The sequence below is a fragment of the Chiloscyllium punctatum genome, chromosome 25 (assembly GCF_047496795.1).
Source record: "Chiloscyllium punctatum isolate Juve2018m chromosome 25, sChiPun1.3, whole genome shotgun sequence".
NCBI lineage: Eukaryota > Metazoa > Chordata > Chondrichthyes > Orectolobiformes > Hemiscylliidae > Chiloscyllium > Chiloscyllium punctatum.
The window spans coordinates 43,941,317-43,962,367 of record NC_092763.1 but is presented as its reverse complement, the minus strand read 5'-3'; the positions used below and the strand labels follow the sequence as shown (position 1 = coordinate 43,962,367).

The following is a 21,051-nucleotide window of genomic DNA, read 5'->3' as shown; positions in this document are numbered from 1 at the left end:
AGACAGAGGGTGGTGGTTGATGGGAAATGTTCATCCTGGAGTCCAGTTACTAGTGGTGTACCGCAAGGGTCGGTGTTGGGTCCACTGCTGTTCATCATTTTTATAAATGACCTGGATGAGGGCGTGGAAGGGTGGGTTAGTAAATTTGCAGATGACACTAAGGTCAGTGGAGTTGTGGATAGTGACAAAGGATGTTGTAGGTTACAGAGAGACACAGATAAGCTGCAGAGCTGGGCTGAGAGGTGGCAAATGGAGTTTAATGCGGACAAGTGTGAGGTGATTCATGTTGGGCGGAGTAACCGGAATGCAAGGTACTGGACTAATGGTAAGATTCTTGGTAGTATAGATGAGCAGAGAGTTCTCGGTGTCCAAGTACACAGATCCTTGAAAGTTGCCACCCAGGTTGACAGGGTTAAAGCGGCATACAGTGTTTAGCTTTTATTAATAGAGGGATCGAGTTCCAGAACCAAGAGGTTATGCTACAGCTATACAAACACTGGTGCAGCCGCACTTGCAGTATTGTGTACAGTTCTGGTCACCACATTATAAGAAGGATGTGGAAGCTTTGGAAAGGGTGCAGAGGAGATTTACTAGGATGTTGCCTGGTATGGAGGGAAGGTCTTACAAGGAAAGGCTGAGGGACTGAAAGCTGTTTTCATTGGAGAGAATAAGTTTGAGAAGTGACTTAATACAGACATATAAGATAATCAGAGGGTTAGATAGGGTGGACAGGGAGAGCCTTTTTCCAAGTATAGTGAGCACGAGGGGGCATAGCTTTAAATTGAGGGGTGATAGATACAGGACAGATGTCAGAGGTAGTTTCTTTACTCAGAGAGTAATAGGGTATGGAATGCTTTGCCTGCAACGGTAGTAGATTAGCCAACTTTAAGTACATTTAAGTCATCATTGGACAAGCATATGGACGTACATGGAATAGTGTAGGTTAGACGGGCTTCAGATCAGTATGACAGGTCGGCGCAACATCGAGGGCCGAAGCGCCTGTACTGCACTGTAATGTTCTATGAGACATGCTGCAGGAGCCTTCTTAAGCACAGGAATGATGCTGGCCCCCTTGAAACAGACAAGGACAGTGGCCTGCTGCAGGGAGAGGTTGAAGATGCCCAGGAAGCCCTCTGCCAGTTGATCTGCGCATGCGTTGAGTGCAAGGCCTGGTACTGTGTCTGGTCCCATCACTTTTCTTGGATTCACACGAAGGAAAACTGATCTGACCTCTGATGCAGTGACTGTAGGGATAAGTTTGTCAGGACTTGTCAGAATAGGTGTTACCTCTCTGCCGAAATTCTGCTCAAAGTGAGCATAGAAGGTATTGAGACGATCTGGAAGGGATGTATCATTGCCTGCTATTTTGCACTGTCTCTTTTTAGAACCTTTTTAGAAAAGATTCACCCCATACTGTAATACGTTAAAATTCGAGAGCAAAGAACTATCCCGGAGGTCCCTATTTAAAGTAAAACTTTATTCTTTAATTCCAACAAGAGGTATTAAAATTAACAACAATTTACAAACTCTTTTCTCTTAAACCTACCTTTTACCTCCCACTCTACAATACTTGTCTGATAAAAAATCCCAATTAAGATTTACAAAATAAATCACGTTTCAAACCTAGTCAGCTTTGCCTGATCTCCTCTGTAAATTTTCCTCTGTAGATTCTCTTCAGGTCAGCTTCAATATTCTGCTGCGCAGGCACCCCAGCAACAGGTACCTTTACAGAGCTCTTCAGCTAACAGTCTATATTTATTGGTCTTTGGCAGTTCTCCCCCTAACTGTTCAAAATGTCCGGTTTTATACCCCAAAACATCGTATCATTTCATTGATTTTAATATTATCAAAATACTAAGTTTAAATTTGATTGGATGTTGGTATCTTGGGGCAGAGTTTAAACAGATTGGCCAAATTTGAATTTGTTTCTGTTTCATGGCAACTCATCTGCTGCTATTTGCTCCGACCAAGTGTTACATTATTACCTTGTTCAGGACTCTGTGCTTTGTCCGTCCTTGCTAGCTTTTTAACTTTCAAAGGTTTAGTACACCTCTTCACCTTCATAACACTCTGCTTGCTAAAAGTAAACCAAACCAGAGAAAAGCTAAGCTGGGAGAATTGGCCACTCCCCTTTCATTGTTCAAGTGTTTCTTTTGAAAACTTGAAGCCTTTTGCCTGAGGCAATACCTGTTGGCTATCATTAAATTGGCCCTAAAACCCTTCAAACCTGGACCTGAGTATCTGGTTTATGACCCCTCTAGAGACAAACCAAGATCACCATAACCTTGTTAAAGGAGCAGCATCATCACAGCGTGAAGGATCTAACAAAGGTTACTAAAACACACCAAAAAATAGATTCTCTATAAATAGAAGGAATGTGATGAGAGGTTTTTTACTAAAATGTGGGTTTATCTCCCTAAAATTTTGAACATAGGTAATTAAAATGGCTGAAGAAATGGTTGATCTTCCAATTCAGGAACTGTCCTTGCGATTGGAACATTATCAATGCCCTCCGCTATGTAAAGAGGATGAGAAAGATAAATTTATAAATAAGTCTCGTAATTTACTGACAACCTTAATGAAGTTAGTAGAACCTGTTAGCAAGGACAGACCAATGGAAAGGTTAGAACCTAACTTTTAAGTCATCTGCAAATTTGAAACTTTCTTGTTATATATATATCAAAGTGAGCAGGAATATTAACACTGACACTTGGGAGACTCCATTGTTGAAGTTCCTCCGGTCTAAGAAATATCTCTCCACTCTTTTTACTATCAGTCAATCAATCAATCAATCTTCTACCATAAGTGGTACTGTCCCCCTTATTCTGAGAACATTCACTTGGTACATCTGTTTTGTGGCACTTCATTAATTCCTTGCCTACGTGCACATCAGCAATTGTATTACCCTCATCAACTCTCATACTGATCTAAAACCTCAAATAAATTCTATTCAGTTTGTGCCAATATCACCTCCTTCCAGGTCATTTATTTGGATGTTCCTTAGGGTTATCTAAAATTCTTGGATAGTATAACAGTGGCTGAAGACAAGAGTTAAAGAAGCTTAGACTGATCAAATTTGTCTTTTTTAAAAGGATATTCCTGATTAGGAAGCAGACATGAAAACTCGGGTGAAATATTTGAAGTCACTGCCTGATATTACCTTTATAATTGCAGAAGTATCTCCAGTCATCTATTACTCTACAGGTTTCTGCTGAGAACTGCTCATACAAGCTACCATTAAAATAAATAGAACTTTCTCCCAAAAGGCTATGAATAATAGGTCAAAAGATTTTTTTAAAGGCATAAATGAAAAGATTTTTGATAGGTAGGGCTATTAAAAGACATGGAAGAAAAATGGGCAAATTAATTTAAAGTGCCAAGCAGTTGTTATTCTGTTCGATCACAGAACAAACCCGGATGGATGAAGACTCCATTCATGTTTTGTTTAAACTGAATACAGCATTTTAACCAATGCATTTAAAGGCCATTTTTCTCCACCTAAATAAGACCACCATTGTTACATCGTCATTCCTTGCAATGCAAGAAGATCTGTATATTCACATTAGACTATTCTAACTATTGGAACTGCAAGGCATTGTGTTTTTCACTTACACTCATGCATATTGATTTGAACAATAACCATGTCAGACAGCATCCAAGGAGCAGGAGAATTGATGTTTCGGACATAAGCCCTTTATCAGGAATGAGGCTGAGCAAGTTTTGAGAACATGTGTAGCTCAGATTGAGGTTCTGGATGTAGATTTATTCGCTGAGCTGGAAAGTTCATTTCCAGACGTTTCATCACCCTACTAGGTAACATCTTCAGTAGGCCTCCAGGCGAAGCTGATTCCTGAAGAAGGGCTTACGCCTGAAATGTCGATTCTCCTGCTCCTTGGATGCTGCGTAACCTGCTGTGCTTTTCCAGCACCAGACTCTTGACGCTGATCTCCAGCATCTGCAGTCCTCATTTTCTCCTAGTTGATAATAACAGATAGTACCTTTTCGAGATGATTCAGATGCAGGTAGCACAATGCCCTGTTCCTTTGTAATCTAGCCAGGTTCTGATCTAGTTGTCCATCAGAAAAGAAACTTAAAGAATAGCTGTACCATTGAAGAGCCTCTGTACACTTTTGTACCTATAAAGGGGAAAAAGAATGGTGAAAAAAAATGTGATTACCACTCACTACAAATTAGTAGGCTAATGAAATTTGCCATCAAGGTACGTTGTTAACAAATGAGAATAAAGTAAAATTATCTGTTTGGTAATAGGGTGGGAAAAATCAGTATAAGCCATTCAAGCACAGTACAAAAGAAATATATGTTGTCTACAAATAACTGCTCAATCTTGGAAGAAGTTTAATGACCTAACAGACTGAAACAAAGTCAGTGGACTTGGCCACACCTTCCAAAAATGTAAGCTGACAATCTGGTTTGCAATTTGCAGCCACCTTCCTCTCACTTAGCTCAAATGCAAAAATGCTTCCCAACATTCAAAGGTAAAAGTTAGGCTGATTACAATGTTACATGCATGTGCCACATTCTTTACACAGCAGCAACCATGACCATACTGAATAGTGCAGAAAACTCAAAGGACCAAATGGCTGACTCTATTTTTGGTTTATGTCTTCTTGACACAGACTAACATAGCCAGCCAGTTAATATCTCATTAATGCACCGACATGGTATTAGCTGGAGATACATTTATCTGTGCAATCCAAGCAGGGGTAATGTTTCAGAAGGACCATACATTTCTGGGCCTTCTCCCGCCCCCCGCCCCGGCTCTTGACAAAGGTTCAAATCCTACCGTGGTACATCGTGAAATTTGAATTCACTAAAACAAAATCTGTAATGAAAAGCAAACTATTGGCATCCTTTATATCCATGGATCCATACAGTGTGGTAGTGGAGAGTTTTTTTTGGACTGGAGGCCTGTGACCAGCAATATTCCACAGGGATCAGGCAAAGTCCAATGTTGCAATATAAAAGATTTAAGAATATAAATGCTGTTGGATGTGAATCTTATCAGATAGTGTGGTTCGGTTGGAGAGACAGATAGAAGCAATGAGGAATTTGCAACAGCAACAGTATGTGATGGATGGCAGTTACAGGAAGGGGGGAAAGTCTCAGATACAGTCACATAGATGGGTTAACTCCAGGAAGGGTAAGAAAGGTCGGCACCCAGGGCAGGTGTCTTTTGTGGTTATGCTGTTTTGGAAAATGTAGGGGGTGATGGATTCTCAGGGGAACATAGCACAAACAGCCAAGTTTCTGGTATTGAGACTGGCTCTAATGCAACGAGGGGTACGTTGGCTTCCAAGGGATCAATTGTATTAGGGGATTCTGTAGTCCAAAGTACAGACAGCCGTTTCTATGGCCAGCAGAGAATCAGCAGAATGGTATGTTGTTTCCCTGGTGCCAAGATCAAGGATGTCTCAGAGAGGGTGCAGAATGTTCTCATGGGGGAAAGGGGCCAGTAAGAGGTCATTGTCCACATTGGAATCAACAATATGGGAAGGGAAAAGGTTGAGATTCTGAAGGGAGATTACAGAGTTAGGCAGAAATTTAAAAAGGAGGTCCTCAAGGGTATTAATATCTGGATTACTCCCAGTGCTACAAGCTAGTGAGGGCAGGAATAGGAGGATAGAGCAGATGAATGCATGACTGAGGAGCTGGTGTCTGGGAGAAAGAATCACATTTTTGGATCATTGGAATCTCTTTTGGGGTAGAAGTGACCTGTACAAGAAGGATGGATTGCACCTATATTGGAAGGGGACTAATATACTGGCAGGGAAATTTGCTAGAACTGCTTGGGAGGATTTAAACTAGTAAGGTTGGGGGGGGGGTGGTGAGACCCAGGGAGATAGTGAGGAAAGAGATCAATCTGAGACTGGTACAGTTGAGAACAAAAGTGAATCAGTCAGGGCAGGCAGGGACAAGGTCGGACTAATAAATTAAACTGCATTTATTTCAATGCAAGGGGCCTAACAGGGAAGGCAGATGAACTCAGGGCATGGTTAGGAACATGGGACTGGGATAGCATAGCAATTACAGAAACATGGCTCAGTGATGGGCAGGACTGGCAGCTTAATGTTCCAGGATACAAATGCGACAGGATGAATAGAAAGGGAGGCAAGAGAGGAGGGGGCGTGGCATTTTCGATAAGGGATAGCATTACAGCTGTGCTGAGGGAGGATATTCCCGGAAATACATCCAGGGAAGTTATTTGGGTGGAACTGAGAAATAAGAAAGGGATGATCACCTTATTGGGATTGCATTATAGACCCCCTAATAGTCAGAGGGAAACTTGTAAGGAGATCTCAGCTATCTGTGAGAATAATAGGGTAGTAATGGTAGGGGATTTTAACTTACCAAACATCGACTGGGACTGCCATAGTGTTAAAGGTTTAGATGGAGAGGAATTTCTTAAACGTGTACAAGACAATTTTCTGATTCAGTATGAGGATGTACCTACTGGAGAAGATGCAAAACTTGACCTACTCTTAGGAAATAAGGCAGGGCAGGCGACCGAGGTGTCAGTGGGGGAGCACTTTGAGGCCAGCGACCATAATTCTATTTGTTTAAAACAGTGATGGAAAAGGATAGACCAGATCTAAAAGGTGAAATTCAAAATTAGAGAAAGGCCAATTTTGACGGTATTAGGAAAGAACTTTCGAAAGCTGATTGGAGGCAGATGTTCACAGGTCAAGGGACAGCTGGAAAATGGAAGCCTTCAGAAATGAGATAACAAGAATCCAGACAAGGTATATTCCTGTCAGGGTGAAAGGGAAGGCTGGTAGGTATAGGGAATGCTGGATGATTAAAGAAATTGAGGGTTTGGTTAAGAAAAAGGAAGCAAGCATATGTCAGGTATAGACAGGATAGATCAAGTGAATCCTTAGAAGAGTATAAAGAAAGTAGGAGTATACTTAAGAGGGAAATCAGGAGGGCTAAAAGGGGACATGAGATAGCTTTGGCAAATAGAATTAAAAAGAATCCAAAGGGTTTTTACAAATATATTAAGGACAAAAGGGTAACTAGGGAGAGAATAGGGCCCCTCAAAAATCAGCAAGATGGCCTTTGTGTAGAGCCACAGAAAATGGGGGAGATACTAAATGAATATTTTGCATCAGTATTTACTGTGGAAAAGGATATGGAAGATATAGACTGTAGGGAAATAGATGGTGACATCTTGCAAAATGTCCACGTTACAGAGGAGGAAGTGCTGGATGTCTTGAAATGGTTAAAGGTGGATAAATCCACAGGACCTGATCAGGTGTACCCGAGAACTCTGTGAGAAGCGAGAGAAGTGATTGCTGAGCCTCTTGCTGAGATATTTGTATTATCGATACTCACAGGTGAGGTGCCGGAAGACTGGAGGTTGGCAAACGTGGTTCCACTGTTTAAGAAGGGTGGTAAAGACAAGCCAAGGAACTTTAGATCAGTGAGCCTGACTTCAGTGGTGAGCAAGTTGTTGGAGGGAATCCTGAGGGACAGGATGTACATGTATTTGGAAAGGCAAGGACTGATTAGGGATAGTGAACATGGCTTTGTGCGTGCAAAATCATGTCTCACAAACTTGATTGAGTTTTTTGAAAAAGTAACAAAGAAGATTGATGAGGGCAGAGCAGTAGATGTGATCTATATGGACTTCAATAAGGCGTTCGACAAGGTTCCCAATGGGAGACTGATTAGCAAGATTAGATCTCATGGAATAAAGGGAAAACTAGCCATTTGGATACAGAACTGGCTCAAAGGTAGAAGACAGAGGGTGGTGGTGGAGGGTTGTTTTTCAGACTGGAGGCCTGTGACCAGTGGAGTGCCACAAGGATCACTGCTCGGTCCTCTACTTTTTGACATTTACATAAATGATTTGGATGCGAGCACAAGAGGTACACAGTTAGTAAGTTTACAGATGACACCAAAATTGGAGGTGTCGTGGACAGTGAAGTGGGTTACCTCAGATGGGCCAATGGGCTGAGAAGTGGCAGATGCAGTTTAATTCAGATAAATGCAAGGTGCTGAATTTTGGGAAAGCAAATTTTAGCAGGACTTATACACTTAATAGTAAGGTCCTAGGGAGTGTTGCTGAACAAAGAGACCTTGGAGTGCAAGTTCATAGCTCCTTGAAAGTGGAGTCACAGGTAGATAGGATAGTGAAGAAGGCGTTTGGTATGCTTTTCTTTATTGGTCAGAGTATTGAGTACAGAAGTTGGGAGGTCATGTTGCAGCTGTACAGGACATTGGTGAGGCCACTGTTGGAATATTGCGTGCAATTCGGGTCTTCCTATTGGAAAAATGTTGCGAAACTTGAAAGTGTTCAGAAAAGATTTCCAAGGATGTTGCCAGGATTGAAGGATTTGAGCTAGAGGGAGAGTCTGAACAGGCTGGGGCTGTTTTCCCTGGAGCGTCGGAGGCTCAGGGGTGACCTTGCAGAGGTTTACAAAATCATGAGGGGCATGGATAGGATGAATAGACAAAGTATTTTCCCTGGGATCTTGGAGTCCAGAACTAGAGGGCATAGGTTTAGGGTGAGAGGGGAAAGATATATAAAAAAAGACCTAAGGAACATCATTTTCACGCAGAGGGTGGTATGTGTATGGAATGAGCTGCCAGAGGATGTGGTGGAGGCTGGTACAATTGCAACATTTAAGAGGCATTTGGATGGGTATATGCATAGGAAGGGTTTGGAGGGATATGGGCCGGGTGCTAGCAAGTGGGACTAGATTGGGTTGGGATATCTGGTCGGCATGGACAGGTTGGACCGAAGGGTCTGTTTCCATGCTGTACATCTCTATGATCTATGACCAAGTAAGGTCACTAAGTTTTCAGGTGACACCAAGATTACTGGTATAGCAGACAGTGAACACAATTATCTAGTTACTAAGTGATTTTGATCAAATGAGTTAATGGTGCCAAATAGAGTTTAATTGGGATAAGTGCCAGGTATTGCCAAAACTAACAAGGACTTCATGTACATAATTCTTCAAAGTCTGCATCACATGTAATGGGTTAAGAAGGCAATTAGCACACTTGCCTTGATTGCACAGACTTTTGAGTATAGAACTTAGAATATTATGTTGAGGTGGCACAGGACATTGGTTAGGCCTCTTCTGGAGTACTGTGTCCAGTTCTAGTCACCCTGTTGTAGGAAGATTATTATTAATCTGGACAGGGCTCAGAAGAGATTTATCACGATGTTGCTGAGAATGGAGGACTGGAGTTATAAGGGGAGGCTGGAATTTTTTCACTGGAGGGCAGCTTTATAAAATCATGTGGGGTAAGGATCACATGAATTGCAGTATCTATTCTTGAGGGCAGGGGATTTCAAGACCAGAGGACACATTTTAAGGTGAGAGGAAGATGATTTAGAAAAGATACGAGTCAATTTTTATTTGTTGAATGGACAGTAGTTTGTTTGCGAAATAAACTTCCAAGGGAAGTGGTGGATGTGGGTACAGTTACAACATTTAAAAGACATTTAGTTAAGTATATGAATAAGAAAACTTTGGAGGGCTATGGGTCAAGCGCAGGCAGGTGGGACTACATTAATTTTGGATTATGGTCAGCATTGACAGGTGGGACGAAAGGGTTGGTTTCTGAGCTGTCTGACTCGACAACCACTGTTTGTTGTAAAAACCCATCTGGTTCAATAAAGTCCTTTTTGCAAGGACCATAACACCATAAGACATATGAGCAGCAATTAGGCCACTGAGCCCATCAAATCTGCTCCGCCATTCAATCATAGTCAGAGAAAAAAAAATGCATATGCCGGAATCTAAGGTTCTTGCAGGAGGCTGCAAGAACACATCAAGACATGCAGCATCATGGTGGAGAAGTCGACGTTTTGAGTGTAACGCTTCATGACTGGGGGTGGGTGTAAGGGGAGCTACAGATAAAAGGGGTGGCGGGTCAGGGTGCTGAAGTGGGGATAGGTGAAGACATGTCGAGGGTTGGTCAATGGGAGGAATGAATCTGGTAGGTGGCTGGGAGGAGTGGATGGGAGGGTGAGGGGCTGAGAAGGGAGGTTACTTGAAATTGGAGAACTCAATGTTGAATCCTCCTGTTGTTAGGCTACCGAGGTGGAAGATGAGGCGCTGTTCCTCCATTTTACAGCTTGGTTTGTTTCGACTATGGAGTAGGCCAAGGATAGTCATGTTGGAAAAGAAATGGGAAGGGGAAATAAGTTGGATGGTAACTGGGAGGTCTGATCGGCCCTGGCCTTTCAATCATAGCTGATAAGTTTCTCAACTTTTTCCTCCCTGTAACCCTTGATCCTCAAGAACCTATCTATCTCAGTCTTAAGTATACTCAATGACCTGACCTCCACAGTCTTCTCTGGCAACAAATTCCATAGATTCATCACTCTGGCTGAATAAGTTTCTCCTTGTCTCTATTCTAAAATGTCTTCCCTTCAGTCTCAGGCCATGCTCTTGGGTCCTCGTCTCTCGTACCAATTGAAACATCTTCTAATATCCACTCTGTTCCGGCCATTCAGTATTCAGTATGCTTCAATTAGATCCCCCTAACCCTTCTGAACTCAATAGAGTATCGACCTGGAGTCCTCAAACATTCCTCGTTTGTTAAAGTTTTCATTCCTGTGACTATTCTTGTGAACCTCCTTTGAATACACTCAAAGAGATCCTGAGAAATGGGGCCCAAAACCGTGCACAATACTCCAAATGTGGTCTGACCAATAAGGAAAGTGCTTTTCTTACTTGATCTGACTTGCATGTGACTCCAGACATGTATAATAAATGCTGGCTACCAAGCAGCACTGGCATCCCATGAAAAAAATTCAAAAACATCACACTGACTTTTGATGATTAGTTGATCAAGAGAAAAAGTGTAAGATAACATAAGAAACACACAAAAGAAATAATTAGTAGTATTTTTTTCGAAAACACCTGTAAAATAAAACTTTCAAAACATAAACAAAAAGCTGATACTGTACTCAACCCATATAATACATAAGATGAGTCAACTGTGATCATACATTTTGAATGGTTATCATTTTAATCCAAGGAGTTCACCAGCAGAATTCAGTTTGGGGAAAACTGATCCTGTTAAAAACACAGGACATATTTTGATCTCAAGAATACACATGTGAAGCTTTTAAAATATTAAGGTAAGGCCAATCACAGGGTGGTAGACGGTGATCACTGGAGGTATACAGGGTCAGTTTTAGGATCACAACTATTCACAAGACATATTAACGGTATGAATAAAGGAACGGATATTGTTGCTAAGCTTGTGGACACAAATATAGGTATAGGTACAGGTAATGTTATGGAGGGAGAGAGGCTGCAGAAGGACTTGAACTGTCTGTGACAGTGGACGAGAAAGTGGCAGATTAAATACAATGTGGGAAACCGAGGTAATGCCCTTTGCTAGGAAGAAGAGGCATAGACAATTTCTCGAATGATGAATGGCTTTGGAAATCCGAAGCACAAAGGGACTTTGGAGTCGTTCTTCAGGATTCTCTTAAGGTTAACGTGCAGGTTCAGTTGTCAGTTAGGAAGGTAAATGCAATATTAACATTCACTATGAGAGGGCTAGAATATAAATGGAGGACAAAGACATCTACTGGTTTGATGTAATCAAGGAGACAAGGAGACATTCTAAGTGAGTTCACACATCGTATAACATTGAATTTAGAAGTACCCATTATCCCAGAATAGCTGAGGGGCGGGAAAACAATCCACATTCATAGACAGTTTTCTTGCAGAGTGAAGTAACTCCATGGAAGCTGGCATCCCATCACCAAGTCATTCTTTTTTTTCCACATGCACTGTACATGGACTCCGACCAGCTACCTTAGAGCTAGTCACTAGATTAAACAGAATCAGCTCACAAATTGGCCCAGGTTAACAATCACAATCAGGGATCTCACTCAATGAGATCTACCTGGCCCTCCTTCCAATAATTACACCAAGGGAACTAATTTAGTCAATTTTTGTTTTTTTTCACCATCTGAGTAGATCAGATAGAAAACTGTATAACAAGGGCAGCCTCAACAAGGAAGAAGTTGAACTGTGGGAAAAGGAAGGAAAAAAACATGAGGCACACAGCTTTGCAAGGTCAGGACAAAACAGTCACTCTCTATTACTGGGAACAAAGGAAATCACATAGTCCAAGGAATAGGTACAGCTCTGAGAACTTTGAATCGAAAAGGCATGACTTTGGAGCCAAATTCAGTAAGGATAATAATATTTCATCCATAGCCATAGAGAATATTCAACCCACCAGCATTGGAGAGTTGCCCTGCCTGTCCTGACCACCCTTAAGTAACACTGGGAGTTTAACAACAATTAAGTAAGGCAAGCCAAGGGGCTTATTTCCGTGATGTTTAAGGGAAGTAAACTATTTTGTTGTGTGTCACTAAGGAATATTACCTGCACCGATTGTGCTACTTTGAGATTCACTGTGCATAATAAGCACACACTTATTCAAAATATGAAATCTATGTCGATTACATTATTCATCATCCATCAGTGATTCATAAATGTAAGCCCAAACATTTGATTACAAATACGTGAGAGAGTTCAGTTGTACTCAGGAAGGGTGAACAAGCCTCACAATTAGAAACAGCTTATAGTTAACAAGCACTTTTTAAAGTGTTTTATATGAGCCTCTTTTCCAAGAGTTTTGTTGGAAAGGATTATGGCACATTAGAAATAATTCCATTTTGTGAAATCCCATGGTGGAAGTGCAACAATTCAGAACTACTTTCTGTGCAATATCTGCCGATAGGTATCAACTTCATATCTGACAACAGCTAAAATCAATTTTAATTGTACAATTCAGAAATGGATCTATAAAAACACATGTCAAACATATCAAACTTCAGTTTTTGCTCACAGCAACAAGACCCAACACAAAAGATCAGAATATTTGTTGGCAAACACAAAGGTCTGAAAATTTTAATGTCAAGAAATTATGTAATTATACCATTTTTATTTCTGTAAATCGGTGAAATTGTTAAGGCTTCAAATTGGTAGATTCTATTACAGTGAAGACTGTATTACAATGGTGTTTATATCAAATCACCCAGTGACCTCCACATATCAACATTCAACATAGTCAGTGCATGAAATACACAATTAAGTCCCTAACTCCAACAGAACAGGATCTTGCTCGCAAAGTAAAGGACTACATCAGTAGTCACACACTATTTTCTAGCTTAGTTCACCAACAAGTTCTCAGAGCAAATTGGAATAGGTAATAAACACTGGTTTTGCCAGTGATGGATACATCCCATATATATTAAAAAAGCCTTGAAATTAAATATGAACCTAAATGCCAGTAAACAAGAAAATCAGCACAGTAACATTCAGTATTAAAGAGTAATAAAATGTTATTTTGTGTATGTATGTAGATTCCAGCCAAGTTATCCAGAGTTAAAACGTGCGGTACACAGATGAAGATTCTCTCCTGCTTCTACCGCAGAAAACCTCCATATATTTCAAACAGCCACTTGGCCCCCACCTCACCAGTGTACCTTCCTTCCAAATAGCCTTGTCCCACTCACAACTACCTTCGTTTCCGGGCCCCTCCTTTCAGTTCATTACTCAGCAAATCATCTTCCTAATATCCCTCTACCCTTCTCATCAAACAGTCACTGTCTCTAAATCTCTAGTTCCTACACATTCACTTCACTCAGCACCACCCTAACTAAAAAGACATCCCACCAACTCGTCTATCAGACTATACTGCATCTCTTCCAACCTTTGACTACACTCAGGCTTTACTACTCCCTCGTCCTTCTTCCTCAGATCCAGCCAAACACCATGGAGGATCAAGATCCATTGTTCTCCATTACGAAGCCTACCGAACTCAGCTCCTATCAGCTTGCTGAAGACACAAAGTGTGTGCATCTATTGGGATGAGTGAGGCAGGTAACATTTTCTTTTTATGTTCATTCACAGGATGTGGTGTTGCTGAGTTGGCCAGCATTTACTGCTCATCTCTAATGATCCAGAGGGCAGTTAAGAATCAAAAACATTACTTTGGGTGTGGGTTTGTCTATAGATCAAATCAGGAGAGGATGGCACATTAATGAATGCAAACTACTGCAGATGATAGAAATTTGAAATAAAAAAGAGAAACGTTTGGAGAAACTCATCAGGCCTGACAGAGCATCTATGGAGGCAGAAACAGATTTAAAGTTGAGTCCAAAGAGTCTTCTTCAAAACTCAAGGGAGCAGGAAAATTATGCTTTTATGCTGTTGACAAAAAGGAAGCGAAAGAGATGGTGAGGGTCCACACAGGAAAAAGATTGGGAGCTAACGGTTGTCAAGGTGAAGTTGAGATGTAAAATAGGCATGAATACTGGATTTCAAACAGAGAAAATAGGTCTGCCCTGCTCAAAACAAAGATAGTAGGGCAAAAACAAGATGGGCATAGGAGGAGAAAATTGAGGATACTGTTGAATTCAATCTTAAGTCCTGATGGAGTACCTAAGTGGAAAATGAGGTCAAGTTTCTCCAGTTGCTACAGCAGCCCTAGAACAATAATGTTGGCATAGGGGGCAAGATGGCTTAATGAAATAGCAAGCAACTGGAAGTGGGGATGGGGGGTGGTGGGGGGGGGGGTTTAATTCTGAAGGTCAAAGCAGAGGTGCTCAGCAAAAACCATCGCATCTGTGTTTGGTCTCATGAATGTAAAGGAGACTGCACTGTGAGCAGTGAATACGGTCAGAAACCTTGATGATTTTTCCCTTTTATTAGTCTTTATCAATTTTCATTTGGAGATGTGAATGAACAATCGTGAGTTGAAGATGGCATTTGGACTGTGAACAGAAACTTGTGTTAAAAGAACAGACTAAACAAACTGTGTTTGTTTATGAGGCAAGGCCTGGGATTTACGTGCAGGTTCTACATACTTGTCCACACCAACAAAACACAGATTGCAGATGCATGGCCACAAACGAGATCAATACCTCGGAACGGTTCAGGGAAGTTTGGGGAAGACCTCACAGGAAGAAAGTCTATCAGGAAGAGGCCAGAGTTTGAACTGAGTTTTGGACTCAGTTTCTATGAGAAAGATTAGCTATTGATGCTACAGCATAAAAATGAAAGCTCCCTGACAAGCCTCCCATAAACAGATATTGGAAATTCAAAGACTAGAAGCTAAGTTGTGAGTATCACTGACTTCTTCGAAGTACACTGAAAAGGTGGCTCTGATCGACATCTTCAGCAAATCAGAAGAAAGTGAGGATTGCAGATGCTGGAGTGTCAGAGTAGAGAAGTGTGGCACTGGAAAAGCACAGTAAGTCAGGCAGCATCTGAGGAGGAGAGTCAACATTTTGGGCATTAGCCCTTCTTAAGCTTGAAACGTCAAATCTCCTTCTCTTTGGATGCTGCCTGACCTTCTGTGCTTTTCCAGCGACTCACCTTCAGCAAATCAGCCAAGAAACAATCATCTACGCCTGTGGAACAATGCCTGTAAAAACCTCCTAAGTATGTGGCAGGTTTTGTTCTTTAATTTATTTATCTCCATAGAATCCCTATAGGATGGAAGCAGACCATTTGACCCATTGATTCCAGACCGACTCTAAAGAGCAACCCACCGCCACCCACCCCACTAACATTGCATTTCCCATGACTAATCCTCCTTGCATACACGTTACTGGATACTATGAGTAATTTAGCATGGCCAATCCACCTAACCTGCACATCTTTGACCGTGGGAGGAAACTGGTGCACCAGGAGAAAACCAACACAGACACAGGGAGAATGTTTAAATGCACACAGACAGTCACACAAGGGTGGAATTGAACCCGGATCCCTGAAAGTGTGATGCAGCAGTGCAAAACTAATCTATTAATTCTGTTTGCTTATTTGGCTGTCTTTTGTATGAATGGGACTGAAAACAAAGAATAATGGGTTTAACGTCATAGACATTAAGTAGGTTACTTTGTTGTTATGTTTGCTCAACTGTCAGTCAAGGTAACTGCGGGATTTAATGGGCATGTTGTGGAAATTGGTGGACAGCCTACCCTCATAAATGGAAATGGTGAAGTCAAGGAAGGAAAGAAGAGTCAGAGATGGACAATGTGAAGGTGACAGAGGAAAGAAATTGGAAGAAAAACTGATTAATTTTTCAATTATGGATGAAAGCATGCAGCAGCATCAATGTTATCTATGCACTGCAGAAACAATTGTATTAGATCCTGAGGAGAGTTATAGCAAACAAACTTCCATATTGAGTTCAAAAAGAAACACGCTAACTGGGATCCATGCAGATACCCATAGCCATAACTTTCACCTGGAGAAAGTGAAACAAGTTAAAAGGAGAATTTGTTCAAAGTGAGAATAAGCTCAGCCAGGCAGAGGAAGATCATGGTGATTAAGGACTGCTTAGGTGTCCATTCAAGATAGAACAAGAGCATTCAGACCAGCGTGATGGGAATAGAAGTTTAAAGGTATAGCGCATTCAAGAAGAGGAGAAGATGGCTAGGACTAGAAATTGTGGAATCATCATAAAGCATCAGAAGGATCACCATGATGTGGCAGGATATTGAAAAAGGAAACAGTGAACTCCAAACATACTCCCACTACCCTTTCCTTGATCGGACACCTGCCCCTTAACCAGACCCAACCCTCACTCCATCCCTTCCAAGCCACCAAATCCAAACCCTCGCACCTCGCCAACCCACACCCCCCTCCACCCCAACGAATTGCTTACCTTGACCCCCTTATCACTTTTCACCCTACCTCCTTCCCACTTGAAATTCAATCACCTGACAACCCACCCCCTAGAATCTAACTTCCCACTACTGTCCACCTTACCCTCATATATAACTGGCATGAGATACCTGATATATTTACACGCATTCCATATATACAGTATCTGTTAAAGCAACTGTCTGGAACTTATAATGTCAGAATTGGCAGCCACGGCTGTGAAAAGCAGGCATGGCTTGTTTTCTCCTGATGCTGCTGCACTGAAACTGTTAGACTGAAAGTGCAATTCCACATTTTTGAAGGAGCCCTAATTGGAATCTCCTCTCAAAAATGCAGAACTCCTATATTCGGCAAAAAGGATGAAAAAAGTCGTAATCTGCATGAGATTACCGTTCCTCCAAAATTATGATTTACCCCCATTTTATTCCAGATGTCCTTTTGAATTTAAATTTCACAGTTTGTCATAATGGGATTCAAACCCATGCCCCAGACCATTAGCTAGACGTTGTAAATTACTTGTTCAGCAACATTCCTACAATCACCTCCCTGGCACACAGTTGAGTGGTGGTATCACTGGGTCCAATTTACTGATGGAGAGATTTTCAGTATGGCTGCTTTGAAGTTGGCAACAATCAAAGGTGGGTCAAGGTCAATTCTCCAAAAATATGGCAAAAAATAATACTCTTCTCATCCTTGTGCTCAGTTAAGCTGCCTCTATGGCTAATTTAGCTAAATTAAGCATGTAACAGCAAAGAATTTTACTTGCTTTACTTTGCATTAGATTAGAAACATATCAGAAGTGGAGCTCACCAACAACTCTGCTCTGAATCGTTTGAGTGGAAAGACATTAACTGGAAGATTTTATAAAATTTTGAGTATCAAAGGGTTCTGAGTAATCGAAGATCGAGGACAGGAAAAATTGTGGCTGTAAAAGCGGCTTCTTTGAGGTATTTCAGGTGTTGGAGCGGATTTCCTCCAATTCCAGGAGCAGTAATTATTGTTGTATAAGCTGTTCCATTGTTTTGGAATTTTGGGGAAAAAAAATCAAAACAACAGTACTTTAAAAAGGAAGACAGAGAAAGGTAGAGACCACATGATTAGTGAATCAACCAAGAATGAAACCTACACTGCTGTCTGACACAGCAGTGACTCTGCACAATTCCTGCCCTTGCTGTTTGAGTTAAAGTATCTCCTGATATCAGAGAGGCATCACGCCATTCTGATTTCGTACTGTTGGCCGCAGAACTGTTTGTGCCTCTGATAAGAGAGTTGCCTAACACAATCGATCGCTTGATACCCAACGTATCCCTTGTTACACCAGAGCCAGTCTTGGTACCATAAACATTGCTGTTCATGCTACGTCAGAATGTGTCCAAGAAAAATGAATAAACAGCAAACTTTATACTTGACATCGGAGGAATCTGTATAGGGGAGCTCTCAGCATAGGATCAGCTAAATGCATATTTTGAAGAGTAATCTTGCTATTCGTTTTCTTGTAAATCTACAACAGTGAGCAGTGTCTTTTTTCATTATATGTTACTGAAATCTGTCTGTCGATTAAATATTAAAATATAAAACACAGGCACTAAGTTAGCCTGGGCAATGTTTTTTAAAGCAGTAAGGCAGGGCTATTTTCATAGGTCTGCAGATGGTTAGGTGGCAAAGATGGCCTTTAGTTCAATAACATGCTCTTCCTTTCGAATGCAAGAGCTAAGGGAGAGTTTCCATGTTACTGATAATTGTGTCTGCCGTGAGTGTGTTTGGTTGCAAATCCTATCAGATCGCACGGATCAGTTGGAGCAGCAGTAACAGAATGAGTAATTCACAGCAGCTAAGGATTGTGATGGATGACAGTTCTAGGAGGGAGAAAACCCACATATCCAGTCCAGTATGTGGCTTAATTCCAGGAAAGGTAGGAGAGGGAGACAGATAATGTAGGAGTCTCCTGTGACTATCCCAATCTCAAACAAGTATGCTGTTTTGGAAAACAGAGGGTGATGGACTTTCAGGGGAATGTAGTATGATGTTCATGGTATTGAAACTGGCTCTGACGTAATGATAGGTACATCAGGTTCCAAGCGATCGATTGTGAAAGGAGTGTTGCCTCCCTGATGCCAGGATCAAGGATATCTCAGAGGGTGCAGAATATTCTCAAAGGGTAGAGGGACCAGTAGACATCAGAACTAACAAGAGAAGAAAAAAGGATGAAATTCTTTAGGGAGAAGATAGGAGGTTGGGCAAGAATTGAAAAAGAAGATTTTTCTGGTTTACTCCCAATGCTACGAGCTAAAGAAGGTAGGAATATGAGGAGAGCGCAGATGAATGCATTCCTGAGGAGCTGGTGCAATGGAAAAGAGTTCACATTGTTGGATCATTTGAATCTCTTCTGGGGTATAAGTAACCTGTATAAGAGGGATGGCCTGCGCCTGAATTGGAAGGGAACTAATATGCTGGCAGGGAGATCTGCTAGAGCTGATCGGGAGGATTTAAACTAGTAAGGTGGGGAGGATGGACTCAGGGAGAGATAGTGAGGAAAGAGATCAATTTGAGACTGGTACAGCTAGGAAAGGGATTGAGGTAAAAACAATTTCTGCAGATGCTGGAAACTACATTCCGGATTCGTGGTGCTGGAAAATCACAGCAGTTCAGGCAGCATCCGAGGAACAGTAAAATCGACGTTTCAGGCAAAAGCCCTTGAAGGGTGGAGCGATAAATGAGGAGGGTGGGGGTGGGGAGAAAGTAGCAGAGCATACAATAGGTGAGTGGAGGTGGGGATGAAGGTGATAGGTCAGGGAGGAGGTGGGGGAAGGTAGCAAAGAGTACAATGGGGTGGATGGGGGTGGGTTGAGGGTGATAGGTCAGAGAAGAGGATGGAGTGGATAGGTGGAAAAGATGATAGGCAGGTAGGACAAGTCATGGGGACAGTGCTGAGCTGGAAGTTTGGAACTGGGATGAGGTGGGGGAAGGGGAAATGAGGAAACTGGTGAAGTCCACATTGATGCCCTGGGGTTGAAGTGTTCCGAGGCGGAAGATGAGGTGTTCTTCCTCTAGGCATCGGGTGGTGAGAGAGCAGCGGTGAAGGAGGCCCAGGACCTCCATGTCCTTGGCAGAGTGGGAGGAGGAGTTGAAATGTTGGGCCACAGGGCGGTGTGGTTGATTGGTGCGGGTGTCCCAGAGATGTTCCCTAAAGCACTCTGCTAGGAGGCGTCCAGTCTCCCCAATGTAGAGGAGACCGCATCGGGAGCAACGGATACAATAAATGATATTGGTTAATGCGCAGGTAAAACTTTGATGGATGTGGAAGGCTCCTTTAGGGCCTTGGATGGAGGTGAGGGAGGTGGTGTGGGCACAGGTTTTGCAATTCCTGCGGTGGCAGGAGAAGGTGCCAGGATGGGAGGGTGGGTTGTAGGGGACATGGACCTGACCAGGTAGTCACGGAGGGAACAGTCTTTGCAGAAGACAGAAAGAGGTGGGGAGGGATATATATCCCTGGTGGTGGGGTCTGTTTGGAAGTGGCGGAAATATCGGCGAATGATTTGGTTTATGCGAAGGTTGGTAGGGTGAAAGGTGAGCATCAGGGGGGTTCTGTCCTTGTTATGGTTGGAGGGATGGGGTCTGAGGGCGGAGGTGCGGGATGTGGACGAGATGTGTTGGAGGGCCTCTTTAACCATGTGCGAAGGGAAATTACGGTCTCCAAAGAAAGGGGCCATCTGGTGTGTTATGTAGTGGAACTGGTCCTCCTGGGAGCAGATATGGTGGAGGCGGAGGAATTGGGAATACGGGATGGCATTTTTGCAGGAGGTAGGGTGGGAAGAAGTGTAATCCAGTTAGCTGTGGGAGTCGGTGGGTTTGTAAAAAATGTCGGTGTCAAGTCGGTCGTCATTAATGGAGATGGAGAGGTCCAGGAAGGGGAGGGAGGTGTCAGAGATGGCCCAGGTAAATTTAAGGTCAGGGTGGAATGTGTTGGTGAAGTTGATGAATTGCTCAACCTCCTCGCGGGAGCACGAGATGGCACCAATGCAGTCATCAATGTAGTGGAGGAAGAGATGGGGAGTGGTGCCGGTGTAATTACAGAAGATGGACTATTCTACGTAGCCAAAGAGACAGGCATAGCTGGGGCCCATACGGCTGCCCGTGGCTACCCCTTTGGTCTGGAGGAAGTGGGAGGATTCAAAGGAGAAATTGTTAAGGGTGAGGACCAGTTCAGCCAAACGAATGAGTGTCAGTGGATGGGTACTGTTGGGGACGTCGGGAGAAGAAGAAACGGAGGACAAGGGATTGAGCCAAACAGTCAGGGCAGGCAGGAATAAAGCAGAGAACAAGGTGGGACTGAAAAAAATCAAACTTCATTTATTTCAATGCAAGA

At 42.3% G+C, this 21,051-nt stretch overlaps 1 protein-coding gene across 6 annotated transcripts in view; it reads right to left on the bottom strand.

Moving 5' to 3' along the window:
* tex11 (testis expressed 11) overlaps positions 1-21,051 on the bottom strand; it is a 254,948-nt gene that overhangs the window by 130,999 nt on the left and 102,898 nt on the right. For all 6 annotated transcript variants that reach the window (XR_011964123.1, XM_072595189.1, XM_072595187.1 and 3 more), the window contains one exon: positions 3,999-4,136. Coding sequence is in view for 5 of the 6 variants with exons in the window: in XM_072595189.1 (XP_072451290.1) it covers positions 3,999-4,136 (138 nt within the window). In the remaining variant the exon portion in view is untranslated. The remainder of the gene's footprint in view (positions 1-3,998; positions 4,137-21,051) is intronic.